A 25,713-nucleotide genomic window follows, 5' to 3' on the forward strand; every position below is an offset into this window, starting at 1 on the left:
TTAACGCCATGGTCAGAATAAAAACAGTTCCAACACTTGAGTTTTCACTGCCACTTCCCTCTCTGACAAACTAAACATTGCCACCTACTGACTGACAAAACCTGAACTTTAAATGGGTTTTTATTCCCCACTCCCAGACACAATGCCCAAGATGCATAGCAGACTCTAAGAAAAAACATGACAGCCCAGATAAAGAAACCATAAACTGATGCCTGATAATCTCAACTATTATTGTTACTTGTTTTGTTCCATTGTTGTAGCTACTTTGTCAAATTTTAGCAATTTTCGTGCAAGTCTTGGTCTTGCAACATGGCTGTCAAGCACTGATTTTTACAATAAAACACCCAACCATACATAACCAAGACAGCTGCATGAATGTAGGACAAACACAGCTCCTGTCAAGCTTTATAACAGCACTGTATACTCTAGATCTGATAGTCCAAGGTAGAGCCTGAATGCTCTGGTTCGAATAACTCAGAAAAAGTAACATCTGTTGCTGCTTTTCCAAGACTTTTCCATACCTATGGCTTAACAAATAAGAACAAAAACCTATGACCATTCTTGCATCATCCAGCTCCAACATCAAAGATATCACTAAAGCATTATTTTAATTATTCTTTTACATAATTACATTATCAAACAAATACCTAGACAGTCACAAAAGTTTGTCACAGTGTGTTAACAAGGGTTCTACTCCGCAGCTGCTGCACGTATTCTTTGGCTTGGTCAAACCCAGTCTTTGGTGGCTCTGGAGGAGGAGGGGGACCTTCCACCAGCTTCACAAAATAATGGCACCTGACGATTTTCATGATGCCAAACATGCCTTTGGCATGGTAACGAATCCGCTTCGTATAGCGGCCTCGGCCCGTCGTTGATTCGGCTGAAAGAAAACGGCAGGAGGGAGAGAGAAGAGTGTTCAGTGACTCAACTACTACACATCTGCAAAGAAATGCTGTCTTGCCAGTGTATTTTTCATGGCTGCATATGAAAAGTTAATTCTACTCAGGATTCCCTCCTCCATCTTTCTTCTACTACAGTTAGCAGATTACTGCTATAGAGGAGCCTGTTAGTTGAATTAACTCTCTTCAGGAGCATCAAAAATGTGAATTTAGAAAGTATGCATGCAAAGATGAATGTGTAGTAAAGGAAAAATACAAAGGAAACCACACTGAGCACTGACTGGGTTATACAGCTCTTCTGAAAGTGGTATTAATTTCACTGCTTTTCGGCAATTTGTCTCATGAATTCCTGCAGAAGTCTTACAGAATTCATTTCTCTCCTTTCTCCCTTTATTGCATTCATCATGAGTATTTTCATTATCTACACATCCAGTCCTGCACTAGCAGATAAACCTTCTTATGGCAGAGGCCTGGAAGGCTCCAAAGACTTCTAATCAAATCTGCTCTCCAGTCCAGGTTACTTGAAGCTTATGAGGTCAGCTTAATAACATTTATGCCATATTTGGAAAGATGGGACTTTTCTCCCCTTTGGGAAAAAAACCACCTACAAGTAAACATTTCTCTAACATTTTTTAGACAGCACTGTAGTTACTACAAACTTATCGTGTAGTCATCTAGAGCAAAGCCTTTTTATAAAGAAATCTACTGTCAATATTCATTTATACTGTTTCAAACAGAAGTTTAGGTTCCCATCCTGCAAATCTAGTAGTACTAAGCCATGGGCAAAGCTTCCAGCATCTACAATAAAAAGTAGTAACTGTTTGCTTCTTGTTGTCTAGTCTTTCATGATCATGTCAATCATCCTCCTCTTCAGGACTTTCTGTTCACATAGAGAGCAGAAATTCAACTTTAAGACGAACAGGTCTTAAAAACAATGCATCCAGGTGTCAGAAGAACACCAGTCAGACACCAACACAAAGTGATGGCTGAAGGCTCAACCACCTCACTAACTTCTGTACACTTGCCTTTCATGTTTTGGTAAAGCCAAGTGTACTAGAAACCATCCTCCATCACTTCAGCTGATTTAAAGCAACAAAACCTCACTTGAAAGAGCAGGGAGGAAAAAGTACCTATATGTAAATTTGATTTGAATTCCACGTTGTGCTTTTTTACTGCTAATTCCTGAGCTTCTAACAGAACCTGTAACAAAAGGAAAAGAAATGGAAATGCTGAGTAGGAATTTAAGCAATGCTATTTCTTATCTCCAGATAAGATGGAACAAATTGCAAACTTGTAGAATACTTTTTCTGTTAGTGCCTTAGAGATCTATATTGTTAAAAGACAAGCATCTTGCACATAAATATGTTCTTTGCATACAGAATGAAAAAGGTGCAGGACAATTTTATTACATTTTTGGGAAGGAAAGGGAGTGGAAAAGATGGTTTCCACCAGCATGTATCAGCCTTCCATCCATGGACCTTTGTCTAATTACACATCAGACTGGAAACAAATTCCATGACGGGCAAAATGAGCTTAGGCCATTCAGTATTTTCAGCTAATACAGTATCCTACTTGGTCATTATGATGCCAGAAATCAATACTTTGGCCAAGAAAATGAGTAATTTGAGACTCCTAGTAACTACAGTCTATGAAAAGCTTTCATGCCTTTACAGAACCTTCCCTGATGGTTATCTTTCATCTCTCACAACTTTAAGAACCAAAGCACATACATGTAGGAACTGTTAGTGCAAGGATTCTGCATTGTTTACCATGAACTTAACACCAAACACTGTTAGAGAGGTACCCAATGTAATTTATTATTATTACAAGTTAAACCAGCAGCACAAAGGACCTTGGCATATTCCTAAGCCACAACATTACATGACTGCTACAAAAGCATTGTTTGACTCTGCTCCCAACGAGCTTAACAGAAACAGAAAAACACAGAAACAACTCCAAACTTCTGGTGATGGGTATTGATTTGAAAGTTTTCTTGAAACTAGGAATGTTAAAGAATCCTACTGCATACCTCTTTGATCACCTTTGCTCCCTTTTTATCACTGAATTCCAGCTGAGCCAGAGCCTGATCAATGGACATCCCTTTTATCTGAAATCAAAGTGTTAAAGTTAGCTTCTGCAATTACAAACATTTCCCTTCTCTTATTCAGAAGACAGTATTGAAATTATTTTGCCATTATAAAAAGCAAATCAAAAGAACTTCTTTAATTACCATTTCTTCAATGTAATAAATACAGAACTTCTGAGCTAAGTATTAAAAAAATCTTGATATTTAATTATGTTTTCTTTAAAGAGAAAACTAGTCCATTACTATCCTTCAAAGCTCCACTTGCCAGCTACTACTAGGCAGAAGCTAACACAAAAATGCTTCCACAGTGCATGATCTGCACCTGATCCTGGGTACACATCTGAGAGTGTAGTAGGATAAAGCAGCTAAACCAAACTACACACAGCCGCTCGCCTGCACAGATGCATGTTCTTCCCCAGGACTCTATTACAAAGCTGCTGATTAGACTGTGCCTGAACAAGGCTGTTAAGGCAAATACAGCACTTGAATTTGGTGTTCTAACAAATACAGTACAAAGCACTTCTTGCTTACCAGTTTTGCTAGGTACCACATCTTATCTTTGCTGTATTTTATCTCCCTCCGACAGTGATATATTTCCTAGGTGCGAAAAAAGAAGTGGGAGGATCAGTAATTCTGCTGTGAAAACAAGAATCAAGCATATAAGCCTTACACTGTGTTCTTACTAAGAATAGAACTAATATGACTTCTCCTGTTATACCATGAACATCACAAATCAGGCACACTTTTGAAGCTGAAAGCATTAAAAAAAGAGAAGTAGCTAGACAATCACAAACTTTTTTTCATCATCTCTTCATTTCCTCCTCCCCACATTTTGAAGCAGTCTATGACAGACATGACCATTCAGTCTAAAAACTACTACTCTTGCTGTCAAGTCAACTTACTGGAAGAGCAACTACACAATATTCCAGACTGAACTTCAATAGCTCTTCAGAAGTGAAGAGGGTTTCAAGTCTGACTGGCATGAATAGCTGTCTGAAAGACCCAGTTAACATTATTACTTTACTAACACGGATTAAAACTAGCAAGTTTTAACACCAATATATATGTTTGGGTTTTTTTTTAAAGAGGTGGCATTAGCTATGAACAGGTAAAAAACCCTGATTTAATAACAGAGTTGGTTGATAACTGCATTTTCACATACACTGCATTAGTTAGCACAGTATTTCTATGTCCTAGGCCATAACGTTCACAAAAGTGATAAATTCTCATGGCCCAGAAAAGCACATCCAAAAACCCTCTATCCTTTTGAGATGCAAACACTTCACTTTGCTGCCTAACAGAGGCCACAGCACATTAATTCTTAATGAAGAACAATTACAAAAATGCAATTTCAAAATACCCGTTCTTGAGAGTGAGGAAATACTGAACAATTAACCTAAAATTCTCCCAGGTTGTGCTATAAAGAAAGCAGCACTGGTTAACCCCTTCAGTGATCAAACACAGGACACTCAGTTTTCAAGCACAACTTAAGAGGCTTGCTCCTATTCACAGGTAACTGTACTTCCCAGGGACAGGGAGAAACAGGCATAAACCTGCTGTTATCAAAACCCAACCTATTTTGACTATATTGAAAAATGTGACCGGTTTATGTATGCTGACTTTACCAAAAGTTGTCTTGAACAGTAGAAGACCCTACACTGAGCATACAGGTAACAAAAGGATGTTTAGATTCTTTGCTGCAGTTTATGGCTTAGTAAAACACAAGTTCTTGTGCACCAGACTGAAGAAACAAGCCCACTGACAGCATATATAAAACAGTTTCCTAAGAAAAACACCTCAATAACATGCCATATCTGATTCACACATCCCTCCCCATAGAACCTTTCTCAGTACATATTGAATGTTTTGAGCAATGGCTATGACAGAAAACATCTGAAGAGCTTAGTTAAAGGGGAGACCACAACAACAGGCAATGCATTATATATTCTGAAGTCCGATAACACAAAGAAATTAAGAAGTGAAAAGAGCACGTCCTCTATTGTACCTACATCAAAGGCACCACTAGTTCCACTGCTCAAGGAAAGTTACATTTATATCTTTGTGCACAGAAGCAACAATATAGTGACATTCCTCTCTAGTTACTTACTGTCACTACAAACAGCGTATAATGACACATCCTTGGTAACTTCTACGTCCTTGTAGTTCAGAGACTTCTACATAGAGTGAAGCCTCAGCAATTTACATCACATACTTGCAACGTGAAGCTCCAATATAATTTGTAAATGAGAAACATACAAATTGATGTTAACTTTTACAATATAAGTGTGTTAAACTAACTAAAATATTAAATAACAGACAAATAAACTATCAAACCAATGTCTTGTGGAGTCACTCAGAGACAATCACAATTTAATCAGAAGCAGCCAAACACAAACAGGTAAGTAAGTTCCCTGGGACATCCTTACAGCTGGTCTGCGAGGTTCTCCAGGCAGTTGTGGAGGGTAAACAATCCTGTTCTTTTTCTCCCACTTTCCAATTTGCTGCAGAGCTGTGCATGATGTGTGGATGCATGACAGAGGAAAAAGGCTACTGGCTGCTAGCCACCTGCAAGACAAGACCACAGTGTTTGCTGCTGAACATCAGGGCTCTTTGTCCCTACCCAGTTTATCTGGAAACTTGTGAACTTACCTGTCCTGACAAAGAGAACTGACACATTTGAGTACTCGCAAAATAAAACTGTTCAAGTCCTCTATAGCTTACATTGAAAGGACACTTTAATTCAGTAAGAAGCCTCAGGCTTCCTAAAGCAAACCATGACAGTGGTTTGGTAAGTGGCAGTGACATAGCATGAGGTTTCACATTCAGTGTCCCAGGACTGTCACACAAGGATGTAGTCACCTTTTTGTTCTTATGGAGGGTTTATTACTCCCACAAACCATTTACTTCTTTCCAAGACTGTCCAGTATACATTTACCTTTTACCTACAACATTTTGGCAGTAAACAGTTCATTTTTCAACTGTGGACTGAGTATCCACGAAATAATATAAGTTTATAAACCTTCTGAGATTTGAAAGGAAAGACAATCAAAACTACTTTCCAAATGCAATCACATCAATGTAAGCCAGTGACAGCAAAAACCTCCAGTTCTCAGTCGCTCACCTCGGATTCAGTAGAAAAACCAAGCTCTATTTTGCCATCTGCTGACCAGATAAAGCAGTACAGGGCAGCCACTTCTAACTACAGGAAACACACGAGCTCAAGACCAGACACTGTGAATTTGACTAAGGTTTGAACAGCTTTGTGTACATATTGATCAGTTTCAAAAGGCCGTTGTACACCTTAAAGGTTTCACATCCTAACAGTAGGGAGTAGCAGAATATACAGATTTAAATGTTACAGAATATATTTCAAAATATTTAACAAAAGCAATTTATTTGCTTAATACTTAAAATTTTCACTCACCGGGACAATAATATATCATCACCAGACACAATAGCATCCACTAATACAGGGAAATATTTGAATATCATTTTTGTCCTTGAACAACTTAATCACTAATGAACTTCTGGTATTAACAGAACATTAATACACTTAACTAAAGAATCGTGCATTCTCCCCACCTTAAGGTAATCCAACCTCATATGAAAAGCAACTATCATAACGTTAGAACAGGACACAAACACTCATAAGCAAATGGTGACAAGCAACAAACAAAACCACATTAGAGATGGGTAAATAATGGGAACAGGAAATAAAGCTTTCTAGAAAGCATCATGCATAAGTAACAAGTGGGACATACACAGACTAGAAGAACTGAGTAAAGCATCATCATGTAACTGTTCAAATGCAAGTCAGTAAAGCACAGGAGACAAGATGCCTGTTTCTTCTTCCTTCAGTGACACAATGACTCCAATTTACCCCCACAGGCTCTAGGAAAGACCAAAGCTCTGCACTTTGAGAGCCCACACCAGCCTTTCTTCTGAAGTCAGGGATACAGCCAAAAGCAACCGATGCTCCTCCAGCACCACTCTGCCGTTCCTCCAGATTGAGGGGAAAGACCAGCAACTACAGAAAAGCAACGACTAGGGAGAACGCAGAGAGAAGCAACAGGCACTACATTCCCCTGACCTGCACCAGACACCACACCACACCATGCCACAAGCACACAGAAAGACACCTCAGGGGCACGGAGCGGCCTATTCCCTGCAGCTCCAGGATCACGTCAGCGCCACACTCACCTCTCTGGCCGCGCCAAACCCAGCAGACCGCGCACACAGGCGTTACCTATAAAGAACCAGCACAGGAACAAGCGAGGAATGAGCAGGCAAAATCCTCCTGACACCAGCGCTCTGCCCCGGCCCCTCATACTTACCCACACCTGCAGCCCACCGCGCCGCCATCTTCCCGGCCTCGCTTCACGGCAGTCGCACGCGCGGCGAGGCGCGTTGTTTTGCGACGGCGTGCGGGGCGCTTGGCGGCAGCGCCCGTGCGGTGGGCGGAGGGGGAGCGATGGCGGCGGCCGGAGGGGTGCGGGTGCTGCCCGCCTCGCCCAACTGGTACAGCAGCCGCTGCAGCGACGCCAGCAGCGACGGCCGCCTCTTCGGCTTCGCGGCGAGGCACCGCGTCTGCCTGCTGGAGATCGGCGGCGCCGCACCTGCGTTCTACGGTACCGTTACAGCGGGATGCTGGGCCCTCAGCCTCCCTGGTTTATACGAGCGCCACGGGGCCGCGCTTCCGCCGGGAGCTGCCGCTCGGACACGTGGGGGGCGGCGGGACCCATGGAGGGGGGGGGGGGATGCTGAAGAGCTCACGGGGGTCTGATGGCGGTCTCTGTCGGTGCAGGAGAGCTGATCGGGCACACGGAAAGGATCTCCGGGTTCGCGTTTTGCCACTGCCCGGGGCAGAGTAGCCTCTGCGCCAGCAGCTCCGACGATGGGAGCGTCAAAATCTGGGATACGGAGACGCTGGCTCCCGTGGTGGAGCACAGTCGGCACCAGGTGGGATGTCCCCGGGGGCCGCGGGGCTGGGGAGGTGGAAGAAGGCACAGGGTAGGGAGGGATGTTCGGGTCTTGCACACAGAGCGGGGTAATGTCGCTGTAACCACGGTTGAATTTAACCAGAGAAGCTGTGGTTGCCCCATCCCTGGCACTGTTCAAGGCCAGGTTGGACACAGGGCTTGGAGCAACCTGCTCTGGTGGAAGGTGTCCCTGCCGTGGCAGGGGGTTGGAACTGGATGAGCTTTAAGGTCCCTTGCAACCCAGCTCAGTCTGGGATTTGATGATTTCAAAACCAATGAAATAAATAACATTGAATGCTTCTCACCAGCTTTTTGTTGTAGCCTTAGGCCAGCGTTGTTGTTACATCACCTTAATAAGCTGTTGGTTACCATCAAAGCCTCAGTAAGTGCCTGTGCTTGTAGCGTGTACTCACTGCACTTAACCCAGCTTGCTTTAAATCTGTTCAGCAAGTTACTGTTCCACAGAGGAGAGACTAAGAACCAGCATTTGAACAGCTATCTTGACTCAGGACACCATATCGGCCAATGCCTAGAAGAACTGAAAACCTTTAGAACAAACTCAGCTGATGCTGAGGTGTACTTGCAGATTATTTTGTACCTCTTATTCCATGTTAGATGGTAGCAAAACAGCTTTGAAATGTATTCAATCCTCTTCTCTTCAGAATGCGATCTCAGCACTGCACTGGTCACCTCTTGTGAAAGATCTGATTGTGTCTGGTGATGAAAAAGGAGTCATTGTTTGTTACTGGTACAACAGAAGTGACAGCCAGCAGTTCTTCCCAGAGCCTCGGACAGTTTTCTGTCTCACTTGTTCTCCTCATCATGAAAACCTGGTGGCAATTGGGTAAATATTCATTAAGTTTCGTTTTCCATTTTTCTTCTGCAAGAACCTTATTGTGAATTTTTGCTGCACAGTTGTAAGGTTAATTTTAAGTGGTTTTCTGGTATAGAACAAACTAGAAATAACATTTAGATTTGGTAGACCTGCCAAACACAGAAATCTGTAACAGTGTAAGGGCCCAGGTTTCGTTTGCTGCTATGGAGTATCTTAAAACTCTAATTTTTTTAATTAGACTTGACTGGAAGCTGTATTACTAATGAATTGCTGACACTCTTTAAGCCAAATATATTGGTTCTTGAAAAAGCAGCTGCAGGTACACCAGTGCTAAATGGAGCTCCCCTGGACTGTTAGGCTACTGCTGCTCCCCTTGTGGCTTGTGATTTGGCTTCTCTGTAACACAGTAATGGTGATCCTAGTAAAGAGCTTGAAAATTGACTTAGGTATTATTCCAAAAGGATCCAAGAATCTTTTCATTAATTTAAATCTCTGGTTTTAGCTACAAGGATGGCATGGTGGTTATAATTGATATCAGCAGGAAAAGAGAAGTACTGCATCGGCTGAGAGGCCATGACGATGAAGTACATTGTCTGGCCTGGTGCCCTGTGTCTGGTGAAGAAAGGTTATCTGCTTGGCAAGATGAGTTCCCAGGTATGTAAAACTGATTAATAGTTTATAAAGTTGGGTTTAGTTTATGTAAATGTCCTTCTAGTACATTGAATTCCTTATAGAAAGTCAGTAAGTCACTAAGCAAAGTCAACTGGTAAATTCAGTAATGTATATTCTGCTAAAAATCAATATATTTTCAGGTAATTTCTATAAAGTTTGACTTTTCAAGTATAATAACATGACTTCAATGGTATTCAGTTGTTCCTTCAGAGGAAGGCGAAGTTCCAAATGGGGAGCTGACACCGGACACAACCACGAAGAAAGGTTGTTACCTGGCTTCAGGAAGCAAAGATCAGACCATACGAATATGGAGCTGCACTAGAGGCAGAAGTGAGTAAGATTGATAATGTGAGATAACAGGAGGTGGAAGAACTCTCTAAATGCAGCCTTGATTGGTTAACTTGATAGTTTAAAGCATGGGGAGCATACTTCAGATTGACATGACTTCTTTTTCTCTCTGAGAATGTTGATGTGTTTGATGTTGAGGGTCTAAATGATCCCTCTTGCTTCCATAGGTGTAATGACTTTGAGGTTGCCACCCACAAAGAGAAGAGGTGGAGCTGTTGATCCCACTGTTAAGGAGCGAATTTGGCTGACTGTTCACTGGCCGCCTGGTCATCCCACTGAAATTGTATCCAGCTGTTTTGGGTAAGTAAGGCACACAGATCCCAGCAATAGCTGTGGATTAATTTATTGAGCCTTAAGGAAGAACTGCGTAGGAAACGCTGACATCCCCTTCTTCCTTCCCAGTATAACTAGAGAGAAAACAGACCAAGAGTTAAAGTGTGAGTTCAGACTTCTAGAAAACTACTAGTCCTATAATTTGTCTGATAATCTAACTTAATATGTCTGCTATACTGGGCTTTTGCCCATCTACTGGGAGGAAATGATGTCAGTTTTCAGTGTGGGTAGCTAAGGATATGGTTTGTAGGGTGAAAGCTGCATGTGCATATCTGCTTATAGTTGCACGATGTGGATGTGTGTCAAGCTGTATTGCTCTTGTACTTGCAATATGTATACATGTTATACGGTGTCTATATATTATTATATTAACCTATATTATAATTTTGAAGTGAACAATGAAGTACACATTTACATCTTGCAGAGGAGAACTGCTGCTCTGGGATTTGACCCAGTCTGGCAAACGCAAGTGGACTCTTCTAGGATCTTCAGAAGGACAAAATCATTCCCGGATTGTGTTCAATCTGAGTTCTGTGAAGCATCAAGACAAAGAACTGCTTTTTTCGATTTCGATGGACAGAGATGTAAGAACCATTCATAAAGTTAACATAAAAATAGCCCTACCTGTATAGTTTGACTGAGTGAGCCTACCTCGTTTAGGGCCACAGATTTTCTCTTAAAGTGGGTTTACTGCAGCTTTTTGTAACATCGTTGCCTAAAATTTGTCCGAGTCCCTGTGTATATTTTTGTTAGTTTATAAACTCAACCGTTACCATGTTGGCGTGAATTGTTAACATTCTAGACTTGAATGGTAAGCATTTAATAAGGGAGTTTACCATCTTTTTCCTGAATGTTTCATTTTAAAAAGGTCTTTTTCCTTCTTAAAATCATCTACTTGGTATAAACTAAAGGGATTTTGTTTTTGTTTGGTTTTTAACTTTCTGCCTTTTCCAGGCAGGAGAGTGCCTTGTATTTTTAAGTTAGAAGAGGACCATAGGATTAAAATCTAGCCATTTTGTCCATTCCATTAGAGTCTTCCAGCTATTGCAGCCCTGACTGTGACATGTAATCCGCAGGATGGAGACCACATACTATGTCAAGCCTTGAATTTGACCCTTTATCTCACTCATGCTTTGCTTCTCCTTGTCATCCCAGTCTCTGTTAACCATTCCTTTTTCCTTACTCTTCAGGTAAAGTGCTGGGACCTGTCAACTCTTGATTGTATCTGGACCATGCCCTCCCTTGGGGGATTTGTCTATAGTCTTGCATTCTCCCCTGTGGACACGGGCTGTCTTGCCATTGGTGTTGGAGACAGCATGATCCGGGTGTGGAATACTTTGTCCATGAACAATATTTATGATGTTAAAACCTTCTGGCAAAGCATAAAGTCCAAAGTTACAGCAGTAAGTGTCCTTTTGATTCCTTCTTTTTTATCTTTTCACTCCCATTTTTTTTTTTCTTCCACTCCAAAGAAGGTTCTTCCCAACTAACAATATATAAAGCCAAGTTGTTCCTTTTCTACTTGATTCTTTTGGTACACAATACATTTTAGAATCTGGCAACAAATTTTCACCTACCCTAGATACTTGCATTACATAGTGAAATCAGCTGAAGTCCCGCTGGCTGTTTCACTGCTCTTTGACTTTTGTCCTACTTCATGATCCTTCCTTTCTTTATCTATGACTGCACTTGCTCTGCTAGGTAGTTTAACACGCTCAAAACCACACCAAAGTCTTCTCACCATTCTACCACAGTCTCCATTTCTATTTTGTAATGCAGACGTCAAATAGTATTTCACTGATTTTAATCCTTTTCATCTTATCCCATTATAGCTGCAAGGGGGGAGCCTTTGCTCATAGCAGAGTGATCAGATCAAGTGGCTGTAGTTGTAGCTTGTGTCATTCTGAGTCTCTTTTTGTTTTGCTTGCAGTTATCCTGGCATCCAACTAAGGAAGGCTGCTTGGCTTTTGGAACAGATGATGGAAAAGTTGGCATATTTGACACCTTCTCCGGCAGGTAAGAAAGTAACTTTCAAATTCATTAGTGTCAGATCCTGCTGGTATGTTACCATGTAGAGGGGCTGTGGTCTTCTCTGAGGTATATCTTCACTGTTAGACAAGAGTAGGATTAAATTAAAACTAGTCAAACAGTTGGATTGTCAGTGCATCTTTTAATCTCTCCATTATTGTTTGTTAGCTTCTAAGGTAATCTTTACTTAAAATTGCATGACCAGAGAACCCCTGTGCAAGAATATCAGTCAGAGAAGGCTTTAGACAGAAAGGCATTTTCAGAGAATGAAAAGCAACATGCAAGTAAAGGTCATCAGGACAATTTTGTTACGATTTTAGTAGTGTCCTACAGGAGATGTTAAGGAAGGCTTGGTTATGCCATGGCTTTAGGATGCTAAAGCGCGTGGTGTCTTATTTCATCATTGGAAATATGTTGATTTTATTTTTGTATTCCTCTCTGCTGAAATCTGTCTCTGCTTCCTTATCTTCCTGCCCAGTGCTAAGAATAAGCCACCTCAGATCTCCAGTACGTACCACAAGAAGACTGTGTACACATTAGCCTGGGGGCCTCCAACTCCTCCTCTGTTTCCTGGTGAGTCTTCCTGTGCCTTGTGATGAAGTAGAACATCCATGCAGAGCACACAGATGCCATGAAGTTGGTATGCCATCCCTTCATAGGAAAAGGAGCCCTATTTGCTTGGTAGCAATCCTTTCTAGCAGCTAAGGATGCATTCTGCTGAAGGAGCTGTTAATAGTTTTGCAAGGGAGCAAAACAACCTTTTCCAGTTTGAAATCTAGGAGCTTCAGGAAGTAGGTGTGCACCACACCTGCTCTTACTTCAGGGTGTTACAGAGCAGTATCTGCACAGGCTTCCTGCAAATATGTGTTCCTTAGCTCCAGAAGTCTGTTTCTACCATTTGAACTGATCAAAACTCCATTAGCTCTTCACAACTTGAATTTAAGGACTAAACTTTAAAGGGAGTTTTAATGACTGCAGGGATGATGCTATGGAGAGATCTGTTTGTAGAAGCAGAGGACTGAATTGTGAGAATTTCTTAGTCAATTTCAGCACAGGCAACTGAAGCACATCTATATCCTTTTAAAATGTTTTGATTTATAATAGGAGTGATTCCTTCTGGGAAGACTGATGAAGAACATGGTATATTTAGGGTTTTTTTTCCTCTATTGGATAGGAGGAGAAGGTGAACAGCCCTCTGTGACGTTATATAGTTGTGCTGGAGAAGGTATTGTTTTTCAACACAACCCCTGGAAGCTTAATGGAGAGGCAAATGACATCAACAAAGTCATCCGAGACACTAATTCAATCAAAGTGAGTACAGTTTTGAGGGGATTTTATGGATTCATGGTAACTAAATCATAGTTTCTATGCCCTTGTAGTTGTAGGTTTCTGATTTTGCCCGCATGATGTATCTGTAACAATGAAAAGTTTGAAACCCACAGTCTCCACAGATGAACTTCAGACATATATTGACTCAAACAATTTAAACAGTTTGTCTCTGAAAAAGGGTCTCTTTACCCCCTGATCTCAACATGCACATCTGTTTCCAGCATCAGTTACTCCATTTTCTTAACTAGAAAAATAAAATTGAAGTAGAATCTGGTTTTAAAGCTGTGTGTGGCGGTTTGAAACAATCAGTTTATATAGAGCTTTCCAGTTTCAAAGCACTTGAAATAATATCCTGAATAATGTCCTGAATGATTGCTGCTCCATCCAGTTGCCAGCCTTGCCCTGTTGAATGCACGTGAAAGAGATTGAAGAGTTTTTGGCAATCGTTGTGTCTTCTTTCTACAGCACAAACTGCCTGCACGTACAGAGATCAGCTGGAAGCCAGATGGCAAACTCTTGGCTCTTGGCAATGAAGATGGGTATGTGTCACTTGGAGGTTAAGGTGGTTTATGTGCTGATCTGACCAGAATCTCTGTCATGAAGCAAAAGTACTTTTTGTTGCCCTGGTTTGTCTCTGTTCTTTCACTGATGATGTATTTGAATTGTGATAATACCGCATTCCTTGCTGTTAGTTGGTTTAGCTGCTCTTGGCATGGAGGATCCACATCATCATGTCAAATTACTTTTTAAGGACCCACTCATGATTAAAATGCACTTTTACTGATGTGTTAAGTGAGGTTTTGAGTTGAATCCAGAAAAGAAGCTCATTTAGTTACTCTCTTTCATATCCTGTAATTCTGCTCATGCAGGATAACAAAAAATACCCATTTTCACTGACTGCTGGAATTCTTACACTGTTGTTCTTACTTTCAGCTCAATTGAAATATTCCAGGCACCAAACTTGAAGTTGCTCTGCACTATTCAGCAGCATCATAAACTGATTAATGCTATTCGTTGGCATCATGAGCATGGGAGCCAGCCAGAGCTGAGTTACCTGATAGCTTCAGGCTCAATCAATGCCACTATTTATGTGCATAATCTGAAGAGCGTCATAGGTAACAGATTATATCCCAAGTTTTGGCATCTTGTTCTGGTTTACTCTCAGTTTGTTTTGCTGCCTGTACCCGATGCTTTTCTTTTTTGTTTCAGAGAGCACTTCAGAAAGTCCTCTGACAATAGCAGAGCCGTTTCGAACTCTGGCTGGGCACACAGCTAAAATCACAAGTCTCTCTTGGAGCCCCCACCATGAGGGAAGATTGGTATCTGCTTGCTATGATGGCACTGCTCAGGTATTGCTCCACAGCCTCTTAGATGTGTATCTGAGATCATCCATTGTATAGTGTTTTAGAGCTGACTAAACAGCAAAGCTTCTGTGAGATAAATGACTGAAGTAGTGCACATTTGCCCTTGGGAACTATCTCCTGGCTCTGGATACCTGATTGCAGGTATCTGTGTGGTTTTGCAACTCACAAATTGATTTGTAAGTTCAGTTGTTACCATTTTCATACTGGCACTTTTAGATCCTTAAAAAAGATGTTAGGCAAACAAAGGAAGCTCTGATTTTTCTCCATGGTGGTATTTGAAATACCTGTTCAACATGCATAGAGAAGCTCCTACAAGTGCAAATCACTGAAGAGAAAAATGCAGAGTATTAGGGAAGATGAGACTTTCTGAGTAACTGGATTTCTTCTGTTTCTAAGGTATGGGATGTTATGAAGGAAGAGCCGCTCTGCAACTACCGAGGGCACCAGGGCCGGCTGCTGAGTGTCCAGTGGTCACCAGTGGATCCGGATTCTGTTTATACAGGAGCAGATGATTTTTCTGTTCATAAATGGCACATCTCAAAGCAGGAGCATACACGGCCTCCTCAAGGTAAGTATATTCAAACATCAGATCCTTTCCTGAACACGATGTTGGAACTGGGAAATAGAGGGTTGCCACATTGATGTGATAAGTTCCAATGCTGAATTCCAAAGAATAAACTGTGTCTAGGTTTAAATTGAGTTGTATCCTTACTTGGAAACTAATTGTTGATCTCTAGAGATAATATCCAGGTAACTTTTGCAACCTTTTACAGGCAAAAAGAGTATAGAATTGGAGAAGAAAAGAAGTATGCAACCAAAAGTCAAAGCCAAGAAGAAGAAAAAACCTATAGGAAAGAGCCCAGGCAAGCAGGATCCAAGTGATGCCATGAATGGAGATGAGAGCGCAAGGGAGATGTTGCCAGAGGAAAACGGAGTGTCGGACCATGAAGAAGAAAAAGAAGCTCAGGAGGCAGAGTTGCCTGATAAAGTCTCCACAACTGGTAATAATAAAATCATCTTAGCTCAATGGTTCCCAGAGTGTTCAGTGCTCAGATCATCATCAAGTTCAATATTTTCATGAAGATTTTCTCATAACACCTATTGAAATAGTCTTGGTGAAGGAAATGTGGTCCTGGAATGTATTTCACCATTTTCTAAACTAGTTTGGGCTGAAACAACGTCATTTTTGATCAGTGTTGGCTTCTGGTCATAAATCTTAAAATAGCGGTGGACCTTAGTGTGTTTTACACCTTGTTCAGCTTTCTGACAGCTCTGTAATGTTTTCTTAATACTTGCTTGCCCTAAAAAGCTGTTCAGTGCCATGGCAAAGCAAAGCTTGCTTTCTGTGTATTTCAGAATCCATGTAACAGGATGTGAATATATCTAAGTGTTCTGCTATGGGCTTTTCCATGAATCGTGTTTCCTTTTTTTATCACTTACCTCCACAGTGTCCAAGGATACACCTTCCTTTGCATATGATTATTCATCACTCAGCTTGCCAAAGACTTCTGTGGCCCAGAAAGCCATTCCTGTGAAGAAGGATCCACCTAAAGAGAAAGCAAGTTAGTATGTTTCAGTTCTGGTGTCCTCAACATAAAAGGGACATGGAACTGTTGGAACAAGTCCAGAGAAGGGCCATGAGGATGATCAGGGGACTGGAGCACCTCCCATATGAAGACAGGCTGAGGAAGTTGGGGCTGTTCAGCCTGGGGAAGAGAAGGCTGCGTGGAGACCTCATAACAGCCTTCCAGTATCTGAAGGGCACCTATAGGGATGCTGGGGAGGGACTCTTCATTAGAGACTGTAGTGATAGGACAAGGGCTAACGGGTTCAAACTTAAAACAGGGGAAGTTTAGATTGGATATAAGAAGGAAATTCTTTCCTGTTAGGGTGGTGAGGCACTGGAATGGGTTGCCCAGGGAGGTTGTGAATGCTCCATCCCTGGCAGTGTTCAAGACCAGGTTGAATGAGGCCTTGGGTGATATGATTTAGCGTAAGGTGTCCCTGCCTGTGGCAGGGGGGTTGGAACTAGATGATCTTAAGGTCCTTTCCAACCCTAACTATTCTATGATTCTATGTTTCAGGTCCTGTATCAAGGTCCTCATTCCAGGCACTCTCAGAGCACTTCTAAAATCTCTTGAACATTTTAAGTTGCTGCTTCTTTTACCTGCCCGGATTGTCAGCTGTTCAGTGTGGGCTTAGACGCTGCCTTTTGTTTGCTAGTTTCATTCCAGACAAGATGGGCAGAAAACTATGCCAAGTGATCAGTATTCAGAAGTCGTAGTAGAAGTGCATGTGGCACTTGGCATCTGGTTTTTGTTTTCCTGTGTGAGGAAGAGGGGGTTTGGAATACCCTGAACTGGAGAGCTCTGCTGTAGGGGACTTGTAGCTCTGCAGCAGCAAGTAAAATGTCTGATTTTTCAGCTCCTGATGCCTCTCTGAAGAAGAGGAAGCCTCGTTCTATTCTACCCTTCAGCACATTCCTGGACCACAGATCAAAAGACGAAATGCATCAGGACTGCTTGAGGCTGGCTGCGTGTCTGAAAACCAAAGGTATCAGTCTAAAACTAAAATACTTGGAGGATAGGGGCTCAAAAGTATTCAGAAGCACATGTCCAAGGACTTGACTTTGACCAGTAAGCATTATCTTTCTAAAATACTTCCCTTTATCTAAGTGTGTGACTAGTTGTGGTCTCTTACCTGACTTCTGCAGTGTTCCAGCACTCTAGCCACTCCAGCCAGGCTTTGAGTAGGATACAGCCAGGCCTTGATCTGCGAAGAGTAGGATTCTCTGTTCATGTGCAAAGTATTTTTACCTGCAGAGGCATAATATGGGTGGGAGAAAATAAACCATGAGGAAGATGTTAGTATTCTCACAGTATTGCTCCTTAGAACATGCAAAGAGATATGCTGTGCTACATTTAGAATAAATGCTTTGCACATATATGGTCCTGATCAAACTTAGAAGTATGTTCTAGCTGCTGATCTGACAGAACATAAGAAGACTAAAGTATTTGCCACCAGTTGAGTGCAATGTAGTAGTAGAGTGACATGGAAGGTCCCAGTTCCCAGTGTTGTACCAAATCTTCAATATTCATTCTTCTTACCTGGTTTAGATCATAATGAAGACGTGTCCCCTGACCTCAAGGATCGTATCCACTTGGGACTGTTCACAGACAGGGCCTCTCTGCACAAAATGATTGATGTGGAAGGTAAGTGGAATAATGAATCCACTTTGATAACGCGTTCATTGTAACTTATATTCCAGGAGAAAACAAATTGGGAAAAATGCTTGAATAATGCTATTGCATTCCAGCTGATAGGAAGTGTGTTTGGTTCCAACAGGAAAACACCACTTGGAGAATGGACATCCAGATCTCTTTCAGCAGCTCATGTTGTGGAAGGGTGATATGAAGGGTGTCCTCCAGGCAGCTGCTGAGAGGGGAGAGCTGACAGACCAGCTGGTGGCCATCTCACCCATGGGTACGTTTGGTCTTGTAACACATAAACAGATGGAATTAGCTGTCAAGAGAAGCCCCCTTCTGATTGTTCAGGGTTGGAAACTCGTGATTGTTCCAGACTGGAAGTTGCTTCTTTAACTGCCTGATAACAAAAATCAGATGTAAAACACATCCTGTTTATGACTGAGACCTGAATATTTCCACAGGCACCCACAGGTTGGGATAGCAGGAAACAGAGTGGCTTCCTTTGGGACTTCTTGAAGGAGCAGGCTCTTACTTCCAAGCATAAAGTTGGTACTTTGTAATATGTTGTGGTCCTTACAGCTGCCTGATGTAAATATACTTTAAACTTTTTTTACTGGTAGTGAAGCCCTACAGTTGGTTAAGAAACTAGTCTGAGGCAGAGAAGAGATACATGATGTCATCCCGCCGGAGTTCTTCCAGTTTTAAAACTTTGCCTTCTCTTTTGCAGTTGGGTATCAGGCCTGGGTTTGGACAGTAGAAGCCTTTGCAAAGCAGTTGTGTTTTCAGGAGCAGTACGTGAAGGCTGCGTCCCATCTCCTCTCCATCCATAAAGTGTATGAGGCCATTGACCTCCTGAGAGTGAACCAGTTTTACAGGTTGCTGTATATTCATGTTTTCTAATGGGTTAGATTTGATATTTGGGTTCACTTTTTGTACACAGTCAATTAACTTCCCTATCTTGCTTCTCTTATGTGCATTAGGGAAGCAATTGTAATTGCTAAGGCCAGGTTGCGTCCAGAAGATCCAATTCTGAAGGATCTCTACACAAGCTGGGCAGCGGTATTAGAAAAGGATGGTCATTATGCTATGGCTGCCAAATGGTGAGTGGGACTGGGAAGAAGACAGAATCGGTTCCATGCCTGAAACAAAGAAGGTTCTTGGTTTGTAGTAGCTGAAATCTGTCAACTGCTCTGGTTGTTATTTGTCTGAGGTGGTTTCTGAGCCTCATCTCACTCGATTCCCTCTAACACAGGTGGGAAAGGAAGCTACAGAGGACAGTTCAGAGCAGAAGGTCCAAATGCTGTATTAAAGGAGAGCCAGCTCCTTCCATAGGCATTACTGGCAGTCTCTGAAAAAGAGTCTAGCAAGACTAAGAGTAGGATGTCTATGAAGAGACTGGGGGATGTTCCCAACCTTTCCACTGAAAATGTGCAGTGTAGGACTTGTATCCTGATCACTGGGTCATACTCCTCCAGTCAGATTGCTTCAAATTTGTGATTATCAAAATTACTAACACTGCTTGAAATACTTTGGCTTGGAATAATGGCCTTTGCTTGATGCTGGTTCCAGTTCTTGCTTGTGTTCACGCTTGTGAAAGTATTCAGCTGAAATCCAGAGCAATGCATTAAGGATAAACTACTGTAATCTTCTCTCTTCAGTCTATCTCTTTCTGTTCCTTATCCAAGGTGTGCACACCACCAGAGGTTTCAGTCCAGAATATTAGGCTGTCCAACTTCCCCTTTGTAGCTTTGCAGCAGATCAGGTACCATACGTCTGTTGTAAACTTTGGTAAGGCAAAGTCATGACAGCTCTGAGAACCCATGGAAAATACAGGTTTATCTCCAATTGTATGTGCTGCAGTACAACTCAAAACCAGTATTAAAGTACTAACCAAGTTGACTTGCCATTCTCTCTTTTCAGTTATTTGGGGGCTTCCTCACCCTATGATGCAGTTAAGGTGCTGGCAAAAAAGGGGGATGTGACATCCCTTAAAACTGCTGCTGAGCTTGCGCTGATATCTGGAGAGGAAGAGTTGTCAGCAACTTTGTCTTTCAGATGTGCCCAGGACCTGCTGCTATCCAGGAACTGGGTGGGAGCTCAGGAAGTCCTTCAGCAACATAAAACACTATTTGTGAGTTTGGTAGTTTCCTCTCAGCTTTCTTTAGTGTTGTTTCTCTTCAGATTAACACGTACCTCTGCAGAGGCAAAGGGCCCATGGTGGGGTAACAATCTATCACCAAGCTGCTGCTAGCCATGATGTTCTTACATTTGTCTATCTGCTGTGATCAATAAGGATTTGCTTTTCTTTGGGCAGCAGCTCAGTGCTCTCGATTGATTTATTTTTCTTCCTTGTTAAAGGGACAGAGACTTGTTTTCTGCCTTAATGAACTGCTTTGCAAGTGCCTTAGTGAAAGAAATCCCTGCAACCGAAAGAGCCCTGTGCCTCCCTGCTACCACAGCTGGGAGCTCAACAGAGAGGCCTCATTTTTGGACATGGTGATAGAAGTGTGGCAGAATGTACTGGGCATGGACACCACTGAACAAGCCACATGTGCATGGGAGCAGCTGCATAGTGTTGAGCATCCTCCTTCTACCAGCAACACACACCCAAAGCAGGTAAATGGATTTAGATCCATATGCACACTAAGCTTTACTATGGCATATGCAGGAAAACACAACCCATGGTGCTGTGCCAGCCATTCCTAGGGGCTGGTGTTGGCACCCTGTTGCAGAATGAGGCTATAATGTGGGAGAAATAGATTATAGGCAGCTGGGACAGCTTACATAGCCACCAGTTTGTCTGCATTTGTTTCTGTGCAGGGTAAGAACTGACAGATGGTGTCAGTGACAAGCACTGAGATGTGCTGGCTGTGACTGGCAGAGCTGAGTGGACTCAGCACTGATTTAGGGCTTTGTGTCGAACTGTTGGAGTCAGGGCTGCTTGTTATTAAAACACTCTGGAGTTCAGAAGGTCTGTTCATTGCCTGGTGCTCCTGCAGCTCTTGTGATTGACCTTTGATGTGCTCCCATCTCTCATCTGTTTAGTAGGACACAAGTAAGCACAGCTGCTGAGTTTACCATTATAAGTAATGTTGAAGTGCTCTTATCACCTGTGTGAAGACGACTATGTAAATTGCACTGTTGCTAAAATTGCTTTTGGTTAAGTGCTGTGTTTCTTTGCTCCTCCTCAATGTTCATACTTTACAGTATTCCATCATGCTCCCTGGTGCTTCCTGTAGGTGCTTTTCCATATCTCCCATGACCTGAGCCTTGCAGCCCTGAGCTATCGGAGTGCTACTTGGCATGAGGCAGTGAAGAGTATTCTTGGAGCCGTGACCCGCAGTTATGATGCTGGTAATTTCACTCTGATGCAGGAGATTTGCAGGATCATCCTTCCTGAAGGTAAGGCTCTTCTCTTGGCACTGACAGCCAGAAGGATCTTCCCTGTAAGTGTCCATTATTATCAATAGGCATAGTAATGCTTGGAAGGAGCAAGACATACCCATATCTGTGGAAACCTGTGGAATTTGGCTAGTGCAAGGGCTATTGGGCCATCAAAATTCAGACATGCGGTCTCATGGTAGAACAGAGTACTGTGTTTAAAAAGATGGCAAACATGTCTGCCTTTGCTTCCTCGCTTCCTGCACCGCTCCACCAGCATCCAAGTAAATCTCTGGTTTGGATTTCTGGGAATAGCTGTTAATTTAAACCTCTTTTTCTTCAGAAAGTTGTAGAAACTATTTGTAATGCTTGGTTTTTGGTGTTTGTTTTTCTTTACTAGGGTGTGATAACTTGAGACACAAACTGGACAGCACACATCCTCAGAGCATGGATGCTTGTAGAAGTTTAGAGGGCTTTGTGGCTTATGGACTGCTGTATGACCTGTGGTGGAACCCACCCAAAAACTCCCTTGCTTCACAAAAGGCTTTGGGTCCTGTGCTGTGTCCCAGTGAGCAAACAGGTCTTGAGAAGAGTTATATTTCAGGTCAGTCCTCCTCTGAAGAAACTCCTGATCGAAGTGCAGTTGAGATGGATGAAACTTGCTGCCATACAACTGTTCAGAGAAGTGAGGCAGAAAGTGACTCGAGAACTACCTCAGTTGATTTAGTAGACAGACAGTCAGAACTGAATGGCTGCAAAGTGCTTCTTGTAGAAGAGATTGCTGCTTTACAGAACACCCAGAGAGATATAGCTGAGGTCCAGCAGATTTTAGCAGGTATGATCCGTCAGCATCAGCAGGAGAGGAATAATCTCCAGGAAAACACAACTGGAAGCACCCAGGAAAGTAACCCGGAGCAAAGTTCAGACAAACCACACTCTGACAGCAACCAGCTGAATGGGTAAGCTTCAGAACATGAATGAATGGATTGAAAGTTTTGCTGCTTGTGTGTGTTTGTGCAGCAGATTTCTTGCTTAGCTCAGATTGCCTCTAATCTCAAGATCATCACCCAGGGACACTTTAACATACAGCTTTCAACACTTCAGAAGTCTTGCATTTTCTTGGGGCTCAGCCACTGTATACATTCACTTATTGCAGCTGGAGAATTCCCTGATACGCAGGGTCTGTTGTTACAGTGAATAAATAGGGCAGCCTGAGAAGGGGAGGGATAATGAAAAGGACAAGTGTGGTCTAAGAGGTCTGTCTTTTTGCTGAACAGTTACTTAGGACTTTGGCAAGAATGAGCTAGAGCATGTTACGCTTGTCCAGCTCTCTCCTGTGCTTGCTGTACAAGGAGAGGCAATGGGGTCAGTTAAGCAAACCAGTTGTTCACAGCAGCTGCTCTTTTCTTGACAGTAAGGATGAAGTAAAGCAACCAATTACGCTACCTGAGCTCACAAAGCAACTTCTGAAAGCAAAGGAGAAACTAGCAGAATTTCCAGACAATCTGAAGGTAAGTTTTCAGAAGAGACATTGTGGTTCTGGAAAAAGACAGTCTTTTTATAAGGGGCAGCCTCCTCATAGAATCCCTTTCATACAGAAAGTAAGGAAAAGTGACTTTCTTTCTGATCCTGTGGCAGTTTTGAGAGAGAACTGACACATGGCATCAGGGTGATAACTTTCTTTAAAGCATGAGTTTCTCCATACAGTTGGGAAGTATAGGTGAAGATCCTGCATGGAAAAACTTAATGGGATATTCACAGAGTCTAGAATGGTTTGTGTTGGAAGGGTATTCTGAATGAATCTCTCCCATGCATTTTAAAAGTAATCCCTTGTTACTTAGAATTAATTATGTAAGCAAAATCATTGTGATAAACAGATCAGAAATTTAAGGTATAAAATGGCATTTAGGAACTATAAAAACTACACATGACATGTTTGAAAACAGTGTTGCCTAGGTTGTCTCATCTCCTCTGTTCTTTAGTCTATAATATAACTAAAGGTAATCATGGTGATTGTGCAAAAGGGGGCAAACCTGGTTACAGGTAATGCTCATGCACTGGAAGAAGAGTCAAAAATACATTCAATTTATGACTATCATCTGTTCTAAAGATACTGCAGAGCAGTGTCTTTGGAGAGCTGCTGCCTCAGGTATGTTATAGCTGAACAATTATAATTGAAAGACATCACCTCGTGTTTGTTGTCTTGCAGATCTTCCCATTCCCGGATGTGCTGGAGTGCTGCCTTGTGTTCCTTCACACTGGGTCACAGTGTCCTCCTAAGCTGTTGGAACAGGCTCTGGATCTCCTTCGGAAACACGGCAGTGCTGGTGCCTATAGGAAGGGTGGCAGGAGGTTCTTGACGTGACATCTTGAGACCACACTGTCTCCCTTGAGCTTCCTACACTACCACGGCTCTTCTTTCTTCAAGTGAAGGCTTGTTTTGATGGCTGGGGTAATTTTGGATAAAACCACAATAAATCAGGAGTAAACAGACTCACTTGCAGTCAACTACTACTCCTTAAGGAGATTGTGTTAGCAAATTGCAAGGCAGTAGGTTGTGGGCTTGAACTGTATACAGGAGTTTTGTATAGTCTTTTTTTATTTGATGGAAGTTATGCTAATGAAAGCTCTTACTACTGACATGCAAGAGAAGCAGTTTGGAGCAGCTATATTTGTTTTTCAGCAGAGAAGGAATAGTAGCTACCCTGAAGAAAAACAATGGTTTCTGTAAGCAAACTGCCCCTTACCTGAGTATTGTTCTTAAAAGTATTGTGAGTTTATCTTCCCTCCTTTCAATAAAGTCTTCTACCAGCATGAACTGGCATTTCATTTGATGTATAGAAATCAGTATCAGTCAAAGGCACAGGTACTGAAAATAAGCCTGGGGTGGTTTTGTTGTTAAACATACTCTGTAAATCAAAGTTAGTAGATAAGTGTGCTATGATTCAGTTTTGCATGGTGAAGCCACCTACACAACGTAATAGGGAGGGTGAGATCTTCTATATTTGTTTCCAGCACAACTAGCAAAAGGTAAGGGATTTTTCTAGGTCAAGAAAAGTCCCTGCTTTTGGCAACATACGTGGCTGAACAAAGTGGTTTCTGCTCCAGCAGTGGTAAATTTAAGGTACTATATCAAGTACTCTAGAAAAGATGCTGTTTTAGAAGTGCCAAAACCAACCCTAAATTACAGGGTCTTGCCCATTCAACACTTCAGCCACTCTTAACAGTTTACCTGGAGGGCTTTGCCTGTCTTGTTAGCAAAACTAACTCTTCTTAAGAAAAGAACAAGACTGCATAAGCCTTAGTGACCACAGCATATATCTTAGTAATTTCTAGAAGCAAGTTTTCAATTGCAGCAAAAAGTGTGGTAGGATGGGGTAAGGGGTGTCATGAATCTAGACAGATTCTAAGTACAATGGGAGTAGGAGGAATGGATTTATCAGATCAAGACCTGTTCCAGATTCTTTCCAGACAAAACGCAGACTTGCTACTGATAATTTCCTGCTCCAGGCTGAGTAAAGCCTCAGAACAACGTGAAGAGCAGTACATGAATGCTGGGGGTTATACTACAAGATGCGTTAATGCGGCAAACTGCTGCCACTAACTTTAACTTGCCACATTCTGTGCAAAGTATTTGCAAACCAGGAGGGGGAGCCAGTGCTTCACCGAACCGCCTCTTGCGCTTCAAGCAGTAAATTTAGATGGAGCACGGGAACTTCACACAGAGCACGAGTGAAACAGCTTTGGCTAATACTGCACTGAAAGAACACTCAACACCACCAGCTGTGCTAAGGTGAGCAGGAAGAGAGCACCAGTTCCCCAAAGAGAGCTTGAGCTCAACTTCCATCAGCTCCTGTACAATAACCTCAAAAGCAGATTTTACTGAGAACTACCACAGTAACACATCATAAATGGTAAAGTTGAGCATCTTTAAGCACGTATCACAACTTTAAAGCCTCAATTTTGGGAATTTTAGTGCTTGATGGAAAATCCAAACCAAAACCTGGTTTAAAAAAAATATTTATTTTACAAAAATTAAAAACAAGTAGTATTTACAAGCATTTGAAAAACTAGCTCTAAACCTCGGCTCCTACTCATGGATCAGTTAAGCCTGTTTAAAATGCAAGATAAAGTCTTAACATTTTAAGCTTGCCATGTCCAAAAGGGTTAAAGGGGCTTTTAAGAAACATTAGAGCTGTTGAAAATAGAATAGCTCATTGTTTAAAAAGTCAGAATCCCAAATTGTTCCTCCA

General features: G+C 42.1%; 2 protein-coding genes across 2 annotated transcripts; one reads left to right on the forward strand and one right to left on the reverse strand.

The window, feature by feature from the left end:
* Positions 1-589: 589 nt before the first annotated feature.
* MRPL22 (mitochondrial ribosomal protein L22) lies at positions 590-7,399 on the reverse strand. The gene is made up of 7 exons (XM_057412097.1): positions 7,320-7,399; positions 7,186-7,231; positions 5,412-5,550; positions 3,517-3,582; positions 2,929-3,006; positions 2,030-2,099; positions 590-880 (listed from the first exon to the last, which is right to left on the reverse strand). The coding sequence occupies exons 1-7, from the start codon at positions 7,345-7,347 to the stop codon at positions 669-671; spliced, it is 639 nt and encodes a 212-aa protein (XP_057268080.1). The 5' UTR covers positions 7,348-7,399; the 3' UTR covers positions 590-668.
* On the forward strand, positions 7,392-24,274 carry GEMIN5 (gem nuclear organelle associated protein 5). The gene is made up of 28 exons (XM_057412083.1): positions 7,392-7,613; positions 7,790-7,944; positions 8,627-8,808; positions 9,302-9,453; positions 9,670-9,801; positions 9,987-10,119; positions 10,577-10,736; positions 11,343-11,555; positions 12,083-12,168; positions 12,659-12,753; positions 13,355-13,491; positions 13,975-14,048; positions 14,443-14,624; positions 14,719-14,858; positions 15,270-15,441; positions 15,647-15,874; positions 16,322-16,435; positions 17,298-17,426; positions 17,990-18,085; positions 18,219-18,356; positions 18,807-18,954; positions 19,060-19,179; positions 20,000-20,210; positions 20,438-20,695; positions 21,319-21,481; positions 21,861-22,419; positions 22,875-22,971; positions 23,670-24,274. Exons 1-28 carry the CDS (start codon positions 7,457-7,459, stop codon positions 23,823-23,825), a joined length of 4,587 nt encoding a protein of 1,528 aa, XP_057268066.1. The 5' UTR covers positions 7,392-7,456; the 3' UTR covers positions 23,826-24,274.
* Positions 24,275-25,713: the final 1,439 nt, after the last annotated feature.

Source organism: Pezoporus wallicus, unplaced genomic scaffold (assembly GCF_028554395.1).
Source record: "Pezoporus wallicus isolate ANWC-B61680 ecotype Strahan unplaced genomic scaffold, APGP_CSIRO_Pwel_v1 contig_6354, whole genome shotgun sequence".
Classification (NCBI taxonomy): domain Eukaryota; kingdom Metazoa; phylum Chordata; class Aves; order Psittaciformes; family Psittacidae; genus Pezoporus; species Pezoporus wallicus.

What these genes read in the sequence shown, in the direction of transcription:
- GEMIN5 (XM_057412083.1), top strand. Translation starts at nt 7,457, where the DNA reads ATGGCGGCGGCCGGAGGGGTGCGGGTGCTGCCCGCCTCGCCCAACTGG. An exon ending in GAGCTGCACTAGAGGCAGAA is followed by an intron (nt 9,802 to 9,986) that starts GTGAGTAAGATT and finishes TTGCTTCCATAG; the next exon opens with GTGTAATGACTTTGAGGTTG. An exon ending in TGCGTGTCTGAAAACCAAAG is followed by an intron (nt 17,427 to 17,989) that starts GTATCAGTCTAA and finishes TACCTGGTTTAG; the next exon opens with ATCATAATGAAGACGTGTCC.
- MRPL22 (XM_057412097.1), bottom strand. Translation starts at nt 7,347, where the DNA reads ATGGCGGCGCGGTGGGCTGCAGGTGTGG. An exon ending in TGTGGTACCTAGCAAAACTG is followed by an intron (nt 3,007 to 3,516) that starts GTAAGCAAGAAG and finishes CTTTGATTTCAG; the next exon opens with ATAAAAGGGATGTCCATTGA. An exon ending in CAAATCAAATTTACATATAG is followed by an intron (nt 881 to 2,029) that starts GTACTTTTTCCT and finishes GTTTTCTTTCAG; the next exon opens with CCGAATCAACGACGGGCCGA.